Source organism: Tachysurus fulvidraco, chromosome 23 (genome assembly GCF_022655615.1).
Source record: "Tachysurus fulvidraco isolate hzauxx_2018 chromosome 23, HZAU_PFXX_2.0, whole genome shotgun sequence".
Classification (NCBI taxonomy): domain Eukaryota; kingdom Metazoa; phylum Chordata; class Actinopteri; order Siluriformes; family Bagridae; genus Tachysurus; species Tachysurus fulvidraco.
Genome location: NC_062540.1, coordinates 17,716,808 through 17,729,298, shown reverse-complemented (window position 1 = coordinate 17,729,298; position 12,491 = coordinate 17,716,808). Strand labels below are relative to the sequence as shown.

Below are 12,491 nucleotides of genomic sequence, written 5' to 3'. Positions count from 1 at the left end.
CAGCGGTTTATCGTAATGACTTCACGTCAAGGCCATCTCAACCTAACAAACGTAGTACTTGACAGAGAGCCTCAGCTTGGGCAAGTCAGTAATAAAATATCGTAGCAGCTGCTAATGTCAGTGTGACCCCTAGAGCAGGCTGTGAAGTTTAAGTGGTAATTTTGCATGTTGTAGTTTTCTGTTCAGATATTCTTGTCGCCGACGATACAAAAAAAAAAATCAATTGCAAAGACGCTTTCTCTACTCCATCCATTTTGTTTTTTGGTCCTAAATCATTCGAACGCATACCACGTCGGAATTACAAATCAGAACACGCAGACGTCCGAGGAGGGCTCGACTTTAGCTGCTTAGGTGAGAATTTACTGAACGTTACTGAAAGCCATTAAACTTAAAAAAGAGTTATTAAATAAAACAAGGTATAGAAATTTGCTTGATAGTGAAAATCTAACACTTTTTGTCCACCATTGTTTTTCCCCAGACCTCGTATAACCTTTTACCAGTGAAATATCTTCCCCTGGTGTATATTTGCAGCAGATTTAGGGGTGATGTTACCCGGGATAAAGACAGAAGGAGGGCTGTCCCAGAACCAGTCTACCCTCCAATCAGGGCTCAGCTATAGCCCAGGATTCACCACCCCCCAGCCTGGACAGACGGCCTACTCGCCCTATCAGATGCCAGGTAATTATAGGCTACGGCTAACCGGCACAATAGCTTCAGTCCATCCTGTAGATAGATGTGAGAGTAATGAAAACTTGATTACTAAGATCTGCCAACAGGGACTGCTTGAGCTGATGGATTCTCACAGTGTCCTCTCTCTCTCTCTCTCTCTCTCTCTCTCTCTCTCTCTCTCTCTCTTTTTCACACACACACAAACACACCAGCATCAGGGTTTACATCCTCTCCTGGCCTCTACGCCTCAAACAACTCGGTGTCCAATCCAGCCAACTTCAGCACACAACAGGTAAAGTTACACACAAACATGCAAACACTTTCAGAACGATGACATCACTCACTAAAACAGGTCTAACTGTGTACACGATACACCCACACAATCGTCCATCATTAGACATTCAGCCTGAGAAAATAGGCGAGTTGGAATGCTTTTGTTCCCCCAACAAATCTGGCAGAATAAACAAAGGAGTTACGGCTATGCTGAAAAGGAGCGGAGGGAGAATCCTGAGGAGGAACGGATGGGAAAAACAAGTCTTCCTGAGAGCATTTTTACTGCACCGTTCATGGGCTCGGAGACGTTAGTGACAGCTTTAGATGCATCTGCTGTCAAAGACCAAACAGTGTGTGTGCACGTGTGGGTAAAGAACACCAAGGGATTCATAAAACGCTCCCATCAAATGCTCTGTGTGTTCTAGCCAGGACACTTCGTTCCTTCATTTTCTCTTCATTTCTTTCTCTTTCTCTCTCGTATCATTTTACCCTCGGGGAAAGTTGTCTTTTCTGCAGCTCTTAAAAACAGAACTATTGGCTTGACCTTAAAAGAGCCTACAGTTTCTTAATGTAATTATAACAAACACCATGTGCTATAAGACGAACAAACACTTCAGATATTGGAAAATATTCAGTAGCTTCGGTGTAATGACGGTAACTCTGCTTCATCACACCATCCTGGTGTTGATTATTTTCCTTTAACCACGTGTCCTTAAGTGTTTCACACATTACTTATAAATTATACAACGGTAATCCATGGTGGAGGCACGGTGGCTTAGTGGTTAGCACGTTCGCCTCATACCTCCAGGGTTGGGGGTTTGATTCCCGCCTCCGCCTTGTGCGTGTGGAGTTTGCACGTGCCTCGGGGGTTTCCTCCGGGTACTCCGGTTTCCTCCCCCGGTCCAAAGACATGCATGGTAGGTTGATTGGCATCTCTGGAAAATTGTCCGTAGTGTGTGTGAGTGAATGAGAGTGTGTGTGTGTGTCCTGTGATGGGTTGGCACTCCGTCCAGGGTGTATCCTGCCTCGATGCCCGATGATGCCTGAGATAGGCACAGGCTCCCCGTGACCCGAGAAGTTCGGATAAGCGGTAGGAAATGAATGAATAGTCCATGGTGCGTTGATCTCTTTAGCTTTCTGTTGCATTGCTTGTTGTTTATGTAAAGGGTGACAATCGAGGCACATTATGATTTGAAGAAGTGTCAAAACCATAAGCGTATTTTATTACCAGGAATCAAAGGGTCTTTTTACTGACAGGAGGAACTTTCTTTGGTTTTGTGATCATACAGTCTGTCAGGTTCTTCCTCAAATCCGAATCCTCCGGTTTCCTCCCCAGGTCCAAAGACATGCATGGTAGGTTGATTGGCATCTCTGGAAAATTGTCCGTAGTGTGTGAGTGAATGAGAGTGTGTGTGTGCCCTGCGTTGGGTTGGCACTCCGTCCAGGGTGTATCCTGCCTCGATGCCTGATGACGCCTGAGATAGGCACAAGCTCCCCGTGACCCGAGAAGTTCGGATAAGTAGAAGAAAATGATTAAATGAATATACTGTAACCTTAATGTAACCTGAAAGAATTGGTTGAGAAGAGAGAAAAAAACAACACACACATATTCAAAAAGTTTATTGTTTATTAGAATTCCTGCGCTGTAAGTTCTGAGTTGGTTTATTTCTTTAACCGTAGGAATATCCATCATATACAGCATTCGGGCAGAATCAGTACGCTCAGTATTACTCTGCCTCGTCCTACGGTCCTTATGTGACAACCAACAGCACACTGGATGCTACAGGTTCCACCTCTAACTATCAACTGCAAGACCCCGCCCCTATAATCACAGGACAGGCTCCTGAGATGCACCCAGGTGAGTGTTAACCAATCAAGACATTGAGTGTTTCAGTGCCAAGTGGTTGTGGGAAATATCCTTGGTAGATATCGCTGTGTCCCAGGATGACATGGAATATATTACCATCTTTCCTCTGACATGATGCTGATGCTGGATCAATGAGGCTTTAATGATATGCGGAAGTTCGCTAATGAACAACATTCTGTAACGTTTGCATTGTTTAGATTTGATATTATTGGCGGTAAAGAGTAGTCTCTTCTGCTGGAACTGAAAATATAAGGGACGTTATCAGCTAAAGGACATGACGGTGTAGACTCAACCTCTCAGGCAGAAGTGTTTTTCATGCATTTAGGTGATTTTGAGGCGGAGCAGAGTCCTTCAACGCCCATCAAGGAACTGGATGACCGGACATGCCGTGGGGGCGGGACTAAAGCCAGGGGGCGTGGAAGGAAGAACAACCCCTCTCCTCCTCCTGATAGTGATCTGGAGGTAAACTGCATAGATTTATTACTAAAGCATACAGTATAAATATGATGTTGGTTAAAGTAGCAAATGTCCACACTGATGTTGCGTATGGCAATTGCATTATAACGTGTGTGTATAACGTGTGTGTATAACGTGTGTGTATAACGTGTGTGTGTATAACGTGTGTATAACCTGTGTGTGTATAACGTGTGTGTATAACGTGTGTGTATAACCTGTGTGTGTATAACCTGTGTGTGTATAACGTGTGTGTGTATAACGTGTGTGTATAACCTGTGTGTGTATAACCTGTGTGTGTATAACGTGTGTGTATAACGTGTGTGTATAACGTGTGTGTATAACGTGTGTGTATAACGTGTGTGTATAACGTGTGTGTGTATAACGTGTGTATAACCTGTGTGTGTATAACGTGTGTGTATAACGTGTGTGTATAACGTGTGTGTATAACGTGTGTGTATAACCTGTGTGTGTATAACGTGTGTGTGTATAACGTGTGTGTATAACGTGTGTGTATAACGTGTGTGTATAACCTGTGTGTGTATAACCTGTGTGTGTATAACGTGTGTGTATAACGTGTGTGTATAATGTGTGTGTATACCGTGTGTGTATAACGTGTGTGTGTAACGTGTGTGTATAACCTGTGTGTGTATAACGTGTGTGTATAACGTGTGTGTATAATGTGTGCGTATACCGTGTGTGTATAACGTGTGTGTGTAACGTGTGTGTATAACGTGTGTGTGTATAACGTGTGTGTATAACGTGTGTGTATAATGTGTGTGTATAATGTGTGTGTATGACGTGTGTATAACGTGTGTGTATACCGTGTGTGTATAACGTGTGTGTATAACGTGTGTGTGTATAACGTGTGTGTGTATAACGTGTGTGTATAATGTGTGTGTATAATGTGTGTGTGTGTATAATGTGTGTGTGTATAACGTGTGTGTATAACGTGTGTGTATAACGTGTGTGTATAATGTGTGTGTATAATGTGTGTGTATAACGTGTGTGTGTATAATGTGTGTGTATAACGTGTGTGTATAATGTGTGTGTGTGTGTAATGTGTGTGTATAATGTGTGTGTGTAATGTGTGTGTATAACGTGTGTGTATAATGTGTGTGTGTGTAATGTGTGTGTAATGTGTGTGTATAATGTGTGTGTGTAATGTGTGTGTATAACGTGTGTGTATAATGTGTGTGTGTGTAATGTGTGTGTATAATGTGTGTGTGTGTGTAATGTGTGTGTATAATGTGTGTGTATAATGTGTGTGTATAATGTGTGTGTAATGTGTGTGTGTGTGTAATGTGTGTGTGTAATGTGTGTGTATAACGTGTGTGTATAATGTGTGTGTGTGTAATGTGTGTGTAATGTGTGTGTATAATGTGTGTGTGTGTGTAATGTGTGTGTATAATGTGTGTGTATAATGTGTGTGTAATGTGTGTGTGTGTAATGTGTGTGTATAATGTGTGTGTGTGTAATGTGTGTGTATAATGTGTGTGTATAATGTGTGTGTATAATGTGTGTGTATAATGTGTGTGTGTGTAATGTGTGTGTATAATGTGTGTGTATAATGTGTGTGTAATGTGTGTGTATAATGTGTGTGTGTGTAATGTGTGTGTATAATGTGTGTGTATAATGTGTGTGTAATGTGTGTGTATAATGTGTGTGTGTGTAATGTGTGTGTATAATGTGTGTGTGTGTAATGTGTGTGTAATGTGTGTGTATAATGTGTGTGTGTGTAATGTGTGTGTTCTACAGAGAGTGTTTGTCTGGGATCTGGATGAGACCATCATTGTCTTCCACTCACTTCTTACTGGATCATATGCACAGAAATATGGAAAGGTATGCAGTCTTTTCCTTCTTCTTCTTCTTCTTCTTCTTCTTCTTCTTCTATTTCTTCTTTCATTTTTCTTCTTCTACTTCTTCTTCTTCTTCACTCATTCCTCTTCTTCTTCGCTCATTCTTCTTCTTCTTCGCTCATTCTTCTTCTTCTTCTTCTTCTTCTTCTTCTTCTTCTTCTTCTTCTTCTTCTTCTTCTTCTTCTTCTTCTTCGCTCATTCTACCCCAAGGCAAATATACCTTACACCAAAAACAGCAGTGTGAACTACACTCGTGTGATAAGTATAATTTGAAGGACATACTAAGAAAAAGCACCTACTTAAGTAGCCCGTCGCTAAATACCCGCCATGTTCCTCCTTACCTTTGCTTTATGATTGCGTATAAGTCTGTAGTGTAGAAATGTCTCTGTGTGGTGTGGAAAAGTGATCCCATAGCAAAACGTAAGCTTCTTCCGTCACAACTTTATTAATAAACTTCTGTTTTATGGGATATTTTTTAAATCAACTGGACCACACGGATAAGAGAGAGCAGTTCGTTGTATAGATGGAAAAGACATGCAGTGAGTCTGAGTCGATGTGTGAAGCCTTTGCCCTGTTTTCACACCTTCACTCGTTTCTTGTCGTTGGTTCTGTGAGAGCGGTTGAGACAGCTGCATCTATTCCCAGCTGACGGGCTATTTCTGACAGCGCAGTGACGAGCAGGACCCTCCGATCTTAGGCACTTCATCAGTGACAGTGCCAAACCTGTTTCACTCACACGCTCACACACACACACACACACACACACACACACACACACACACACACACACACACACACACACACACACACACACAGAGGCTGGGATGCATGGATTCGTTTGCACCCACATGGAAAGTGTTAAACCAAATGTTATTTGAAAAGTTTTGGTTTTTTTTGGTTCTTTAGACAGACAGAAAGACAGACAAAATTTTAGACAGGCAATAAGACAGGAAGGAAGACAGATATATTTTATTCAGATAGTAAAAGTACAGTTGCTGAATCCCAAAATGGTGCATTTAAAGTTACACAACACTGAGGTTCAGCTTAATAGACAAAAAAAAAGAATTATTGTAAATAAAAACTACTAAAACCACAAGGCACGCATTCGACATCTTTACAAAATAGTAGTAAAAGAGTTAATTAGTTCATTAAGACATCAGAATTGTATAATACGACGACTCTACAATGGTTTAAAGATATAAATGTAAAAGTTTTGGCACCCAAACTCCCACCACCCCAGGCCCTGGGATTTTATACAGTATACAGCTTTCACAATTTTGTAAAAAAAAATATTTCTCCCATGATAGTTGTGTAAAATTTCACACATACTGTATAATCACGGCGCTACAGAGAACCCGAGCACTTTTTTTTTTACACAAGTTCATTTGTATCTTAAATAGTGTGATCATCATCCCAGGTTATGAACCGTTCAATGAAAGAGCAGACATTAGAAATGTATGCGTGAGTGTAGGTGTATATGGAAGACGAAGACACTATTTTCTATTCTGGCTCCACACTTTGATGCAGTCAGCGTCCATGAAGCCAACTCACATGTGATGGTTTTTACAGCTGAGCCCCCCCCCCCCCCTCCTCTCCTCTTTTTCCTTCTTTAACCCTGTCTCTTCTGCTCTCCTGCGTTCTCCTATTTTAAATGTGTGTGTGTGTGTGTGTGTGTGTGTGTGTGTGTGTGTGTGTGTGTGTGTGTGTGTGTGTGTGTGTGTGTGTGTGTTTGTGGTGTGTGTGCATACATATCGGAGATGTGACATGAGTGTATGTGAGGGGGTTGATGAGTTGGAGCGAGTGCATGTGAGTCTTTCATCGACTTCTTAAACCGAAAGACGCGGCAGTCTGAAGACAGAGGAGATGCCAGAGTACGTGAATTTGTGTCGTATTTGAGATGAGGATAATAATAAAATCTAAACATCTGAGAGGTTTTTGTCATGCTGTGTTGGTAATAGAGGTGATAACGGTGATGATCAGTGAACAACTGACAGTTTATCTAAATTAGCAAGTAAAAGCAAATTTACAAAAAAATTAGCAAGTTTTTCCAATTCGGATGTTTTAAGTGCCAGAAACTGATTAGAATAACATAACATAACATAACATAACATAACATAACATAACATAACATAACATAACATAACATAACATAACATTGTAATGTAATTACATATAACATGCTAGTTTGCTAGTTACCTGACTTAACAGACAAAGAGGGAAAATGTAAAGAATTGCTGCGTTTCTCTTGACAAAATGTCACGAAATTGTAGATGAATATTTCGGTTCTGAGCTGCATATATATCTATATATCTTGTTTCTCTTTGGCTAACATCTGTATGTCACTTAATATATTTAGGAGCAATATAAGGTTTTGTGTGTAGAACCTAACTGAACATACCTCAACAGTATCAGCTGATATGTGTCAATATTTGGAACAAATACCTTTATGGACACCTCACCATCACACCCCAATGAGGTTCTTCCCCAAACAGTTCTTTGTATGCTGTAAGGTTGTAATATACCATTTCTCTTAGACCCTTAAACTTAAACTTGTTCCATCCTGACAATGCGACTGTGCACAAAGCACGTTCACTAGTGCTCTTGTATCTGGACAGAAGTCCTCACAGCCATGCTCTAATATCTAATGGAAACCTTTCCTTCCCAAGAGTGGAGCTTATTATAACTGGAAAGGAGGATTAAATGTAAAATGGGATATTCAACAAGCACTTATGGTTGTGATGGTCAGGTGTGCATGTACTTTTGGCCATGTAGTGTATGTAACTTAAGGAAATTTTTTGTTTTAAGTCTAATTAATTTTATTTCCTGAAATCTTGTTCTATGCACTGGTTTGTCCACTATTTGTGATGATGATGATGATGATGATGATGATGATGATGATGATGATGAGAATTTCTGATTCTCTTTAGGATGCTCCGATGGCGGTGACACTGGGGTTGAGAATGGAAGAGATGATCTTTAATCTTGCAGACACACACCTCTTCTTTAATGACTTAGAGGTAATATCTCATGTCCTGTCCTTCCTTCCTTTCATGTATTTCGAGGTCACACTCTTCTTTCTTTATCGATAAATAGAGGTGAGATGTGTCTTATTTTCTTGCAGACTGTGTACATTTTAAAGACAAATAATATATTTAAATATTATTTTATTAATGTTCCTTTCTTAATGGTCTGTGTGATAAATAAGGGCATATAAAGATATTTAAAATTATTCTATATATTAAAAAGTTATAACTTTTTTATTAGAAAATAGAAAAAAGCTTTTTAATTAAATATTAATTAATTAATTTCTGTGGCATATATATATTTATATGACGTTTGTCGCCCCCTGGTGGTTTTTCGTAAAGCTTGTTTTCGTGTGTGTCTGTGTGTGTTTGTATGCGTTTGTGTGTGTGTGTGTGTGTGTGTGTGTGTGTGTGTGTGTGTGTGTGTGTGTGTGTGTGTGTGTGTGTGTGTGTGTGTGTGTGTATACAGGAATGTGATCAGGTGCACATTGATGACGTGTCATCAGATGATAACGGACAGGACCTTAGGTGTGTCTCAATCACTGCTTCGTTGCCCTGACTTGGACCACAAAATAAATGTAGTGTAAATATCTGCTCAGCTGCTCTTTTAAACGTACAGCTCAGCAGATTTACACCACGTTTATTTTGTAGTCCAAGTGCAGTTATTAAGTGTACACATATGTGTTGTCTGAAGTTTTGTACCTGAGCTACAAAAAATCTTGCGAACCTTTTTGTAAAATGCTAGGAGTAATCACTATTAATAACATATATAATCTAGTTTATATATAAAACCCAGTTTGTATGCAGTTTTCTGGAACAATTCCGTCTTAGCAACATGGTGTACTGTAATATCTACATATAACCTAGTCCCACATTTACATTAAATTACTGAAGCAGAATAATCCTACGATTTCTAAATCTATTTCACACTTATACTGTTACTGCTGAAATGCTTTGAGGATGTTTACAACATGGCTGTTGTTGTTGTTATTGACAGTACTTACAGTTTTGCCACTGATGGCTTCCATGCAGCTGCGACTAGCGCAAGCCTCTGCTTAGCCACAGGCGTCAGGGGCGGAGTGGACTGGATGAGGAAGCTGGCCTTCCGCTACAGGCGAGTGAAGGAGTTGTACTGCTCGTATAAGAACAACGTGGGCGGTAAGCTTCCAGCATCTGAACTCTAGGACTGAACATGTTTAGGAGTTTGAGCTTGACACAAGTATGCGTAAATTTTGTCGAGTATAAAATATAAAGCTAAAAAAAGGAATCATCAAAAAAATTTTCAAAATTGTTCAGAATACATAATAAAAGCCCGGACAAATGCATGTACTATGTTTGTAAGTTTTCAGAATCATTCTGAATCATTTCTATGGTTATGTGCAGTCCTGTAACGTTTGAGATTTTGATGAATAATGTGTTTTGGTTTTTTTTGCCCTGTTACCTCAGGGCTTTTGGGCCCCGCTAAGAGAGACGCATGGCTTCAGCTCAGGGCCGAAGTCGAGGCTCTGACGGATTCGTGGCTCACCACCGCACTCAAGTCCCTGTCGATAATCAGCTCCAGGTCCGTCCACTGATGCTAATATAATCTATAATATATATATCTATATATAGTATATATCTAGATAATATATCTAATATACTGTATACACTGAACACTGAATGAAAGAATTTAGCTATCAGCTTATTGTACCTTTATGTGCTCTTTCAGTGGAGCGATTTTCCACCTAGATTTCCATAATACAGCTAAAGGTTACATTTCTATATAAATGGAGTAAGCATTAGCAACCACTGACTACTAAAATCCCCCTCATCTCCATCATGAAGCAGCACTTGAAAGAATGCTACAGTATGTAAATTCTCTCTCTCTCTCTCTCTCTCTCTCTCTCTCTCTCTCTCTCTCTCTCTCTCTCTCTCTCTCTCTCTCTTCCATTAGGAGTAACTGTGTTAATGTCTTGGTGACTACGACACAGTTAATACCGGCTCTTGCGAAGGTGCTGCTCTATAGCTTGGGCTCAGCTTTTCCTATAGAGAACATCTACAGCGCAACTAAAATAGGTGAGTCAACAAAAATCCATCTCATGGACTGCAGTAAACAAGCATTTACGTTTAGCTAGCCTATCTCTACGTCTCTCTCTCTCTCTCTCTCTCTTTCTCTCTCTCTCTTTCTCTATACTGATATCAGAATGACTCTAGCAAACAAGTGCGTCTGTCAGCTCGTGTATCTAGAATAAGACAGTTAGCTCTGATGTGTGTTCAGCTGCATGAAGTTACATCATCTAAACAAAATAATAAGGTGGAAAAAGTCACACACACACACACACACACACACACACACACACACACACACACACACACACACACACACACACACACTCACACACACACACACGTGTGGCTCAACAATTGTTATTGTTAAGGACCGTAAAATCAGGGTGCCTGAGAGGTGTGTGTGTGTGTGTGTGTGTGTGTGTGTGTGTGTGTGTGTGTGTCAGTATGAATCCATCATTCGTTACTGTTTATGGAAAAATCCTTTTCTCTGTCCGAGCTCTCTTTTCTCTTCTCTTTTTTAACTTCTGTTCATCCTCGCATGACCGGTGAAGCCTCTCTTGTACATCTGTTACATGTTTGTACATGAGCTTAAGGCATTGCCGTATTTCCCACAGGTAAAGAGAGCTGTTTTGAGCGTATAGTGTCCAGGTTTGGCACTAACATTACATATGTAGTGATTGGTGATGGGCGCGATGAGGAGCACGCGGCCAGCCAGGTAACTTTCACGCCCTTTGACCTTTACACCTCTGACATCTAACCCTGTTTATTATTGCAGGAAAAGAGAGTTGCTTTGAGCGAATAATACAAAGGTTTGGCAGGAAGGTAGTGTATGTTGTTATTGGGGACGGTGTGGAAGAGGAGCAGGCTGCTACCAAGGTAACGACCCCCACCCCATGACCCAGTAGCAGTGTGTGACCCCCCAAACCCCCCCACACCCCCAAAGTGGACTTCCTCCCTGTGTGTGCTCTAGCAATGCTTTACTTTAGCTCACACTGACAGCTCACGTGCTTGAAATGTGTTGTTTGTGTGTTTTCTGTATATAATGCTGGTGACGGTAATCACTGCGTCGATTTGCCAGTTTTGCATCCTCTATTGCATCGTTGCAAGCTGGCAATCATGCAACAGCTTTCTCAAGTTGCAAAACAGAGCTGTTCAACCCAGGATCATAATGTAGAGATCTATAAATCACACCTGTATTTAGCCCCTGTTCTTGCTGTCATGCACAGCATTTTGACCTGGTTAAATGCCTCTGTTTTAGAAAACAGTGTACTTCAAAGTGTGTGTGTGTGTGTGTGTGTGTGTGTGTGTGTGTGTGTGTGTGTGTGTGTGTGTGTGTGTGTGTGTGTGTGTGTATACAGTCATATTTTTCCTCATTGTATGAGAATTTACAGGGGTTTTTTTTAACAGCCAACAAGTATTTTTCAATACCAGATCAATAATGTAAACCTTTTATAGTAAATTCCTAACATTGTTTCCAAATGTTTGTACAATTTACTATAAAACACTGAAGTTTGTAGTTTTTTGCATGGACAACAGTTTATTACAGATATAAAACAGAAACAGGTCAAACTGATTTTAAGTCTTTTAAGCTTTCTAAATCACAAAGGCGTAACGAGTCACACAATCTAAGTCACAAATATGATCGAAGTCAGTTATTTTCTAAATCACAATTCTTTTCTGTCACATTTTCTGTTACATTTTAATGTCAAATATTGACTGTCTTGTTTTTTAAGCTACAAATATTTTATAGGTCAGTTGTTTTCTATGCCACTTATTTTTTTAAGTCACAATTAATGTCTAAGTCACAAATACATTATAGGTTAAAAGTGTTGTCTAAGTCTGTTATTTTCTAAGCCACAAATATTTTCAAGGACAGTTATTTTCTGTCACTTATTTTCTAAGTCAAAATTAATGTCTATGTCAAATATTTTCTGTCTCAAATACATTCTAAGTTACCATTATTGTCTGTCATTTGTTTTCTAAGTCACAAATATTTTCTAAGTCATTTATTTTCTAAGTCACAATTAATGTCTAAGTCACAAATACATTCTAGGTTACAGATATAGTCTAAGTCTGTTATTTTCTAAGCCACAAATATTTTCAAGTCACTTATTTTTAAATAAATAATGTCTATGTCAAATATTTTCTAAGTCACAAATACATTCTGAGTTACAAATATTGTCTGTCAGTTATTTTTAAGTCTGTTATTTTCTAAGCCACAAACATTTTTAAGGACAGTTATTTTCTAAGTCAGTTATTTTCTGAAACCACAAATATTTTCTAGGTCACATATATTCA

At 39.7% G+C, this 12,491-nt stretch overlaps 1 protein-coding gene across 7 annotated transcripts in view; it reads left to right on the top strand.

The window, feature by feature from the left end:
- eya4 (EYA transcriptional coactivator and phosphatase 4) overlaps positions 1–12,491 on the top strand; it is a 46,880-nt gene that overhangs the window by 30,718 nt on the left and 3,671 nt on the right. For 2 of the 7 annotated variants that reach the window (XM_027171384.2, XM_027171390.2), the window contains 12 exons: positions 310–351; positions 532–678; positions 882–961; positions 2,623–2,800; positions 3,135–3,271; positions 5,021–5,104; positions 8,049–8,138; positions 8,614–8,672; positions 9,142–9,302; positions 9,591–9,705; positions 10,078–10,199; positions 10,969–11,069. In XM_027171384.2, coding sequence (XP_027027185.1) covers positions 310–351; positions 532–678; positions 882–961; positions 2,623–2,800; positions 3,135–3,271; positions 5,021–5,104; positions 8,049–8,138; positions 8,614–8,672; positions 9,142–9,302; positions 9,591–9,705; positions 10,078–10,199; positions 10,969–11,069 — 1,316 coding nt within the window. Of the gene's footprint in view, positions 1–309; positions 352–531; positions 679–881; positions 962–2,622; positions 2,801–3,134; positions 3,272–5,020; positions 5,105–8,048; positions 8,139–8,613; positions 8,673–9,141; positions 9,303–9,590; positions 9,706–10,077; positions 10,200–10,807; positions 10,909–10,968; positions 11,070–12,491 lie in introns of all 7 variants that reach the window. The other 5 variants (XM_047807160.1, XM_027171392.2, XM_047807159.1 and 2 more) reach the window with 4 other exon arrangements.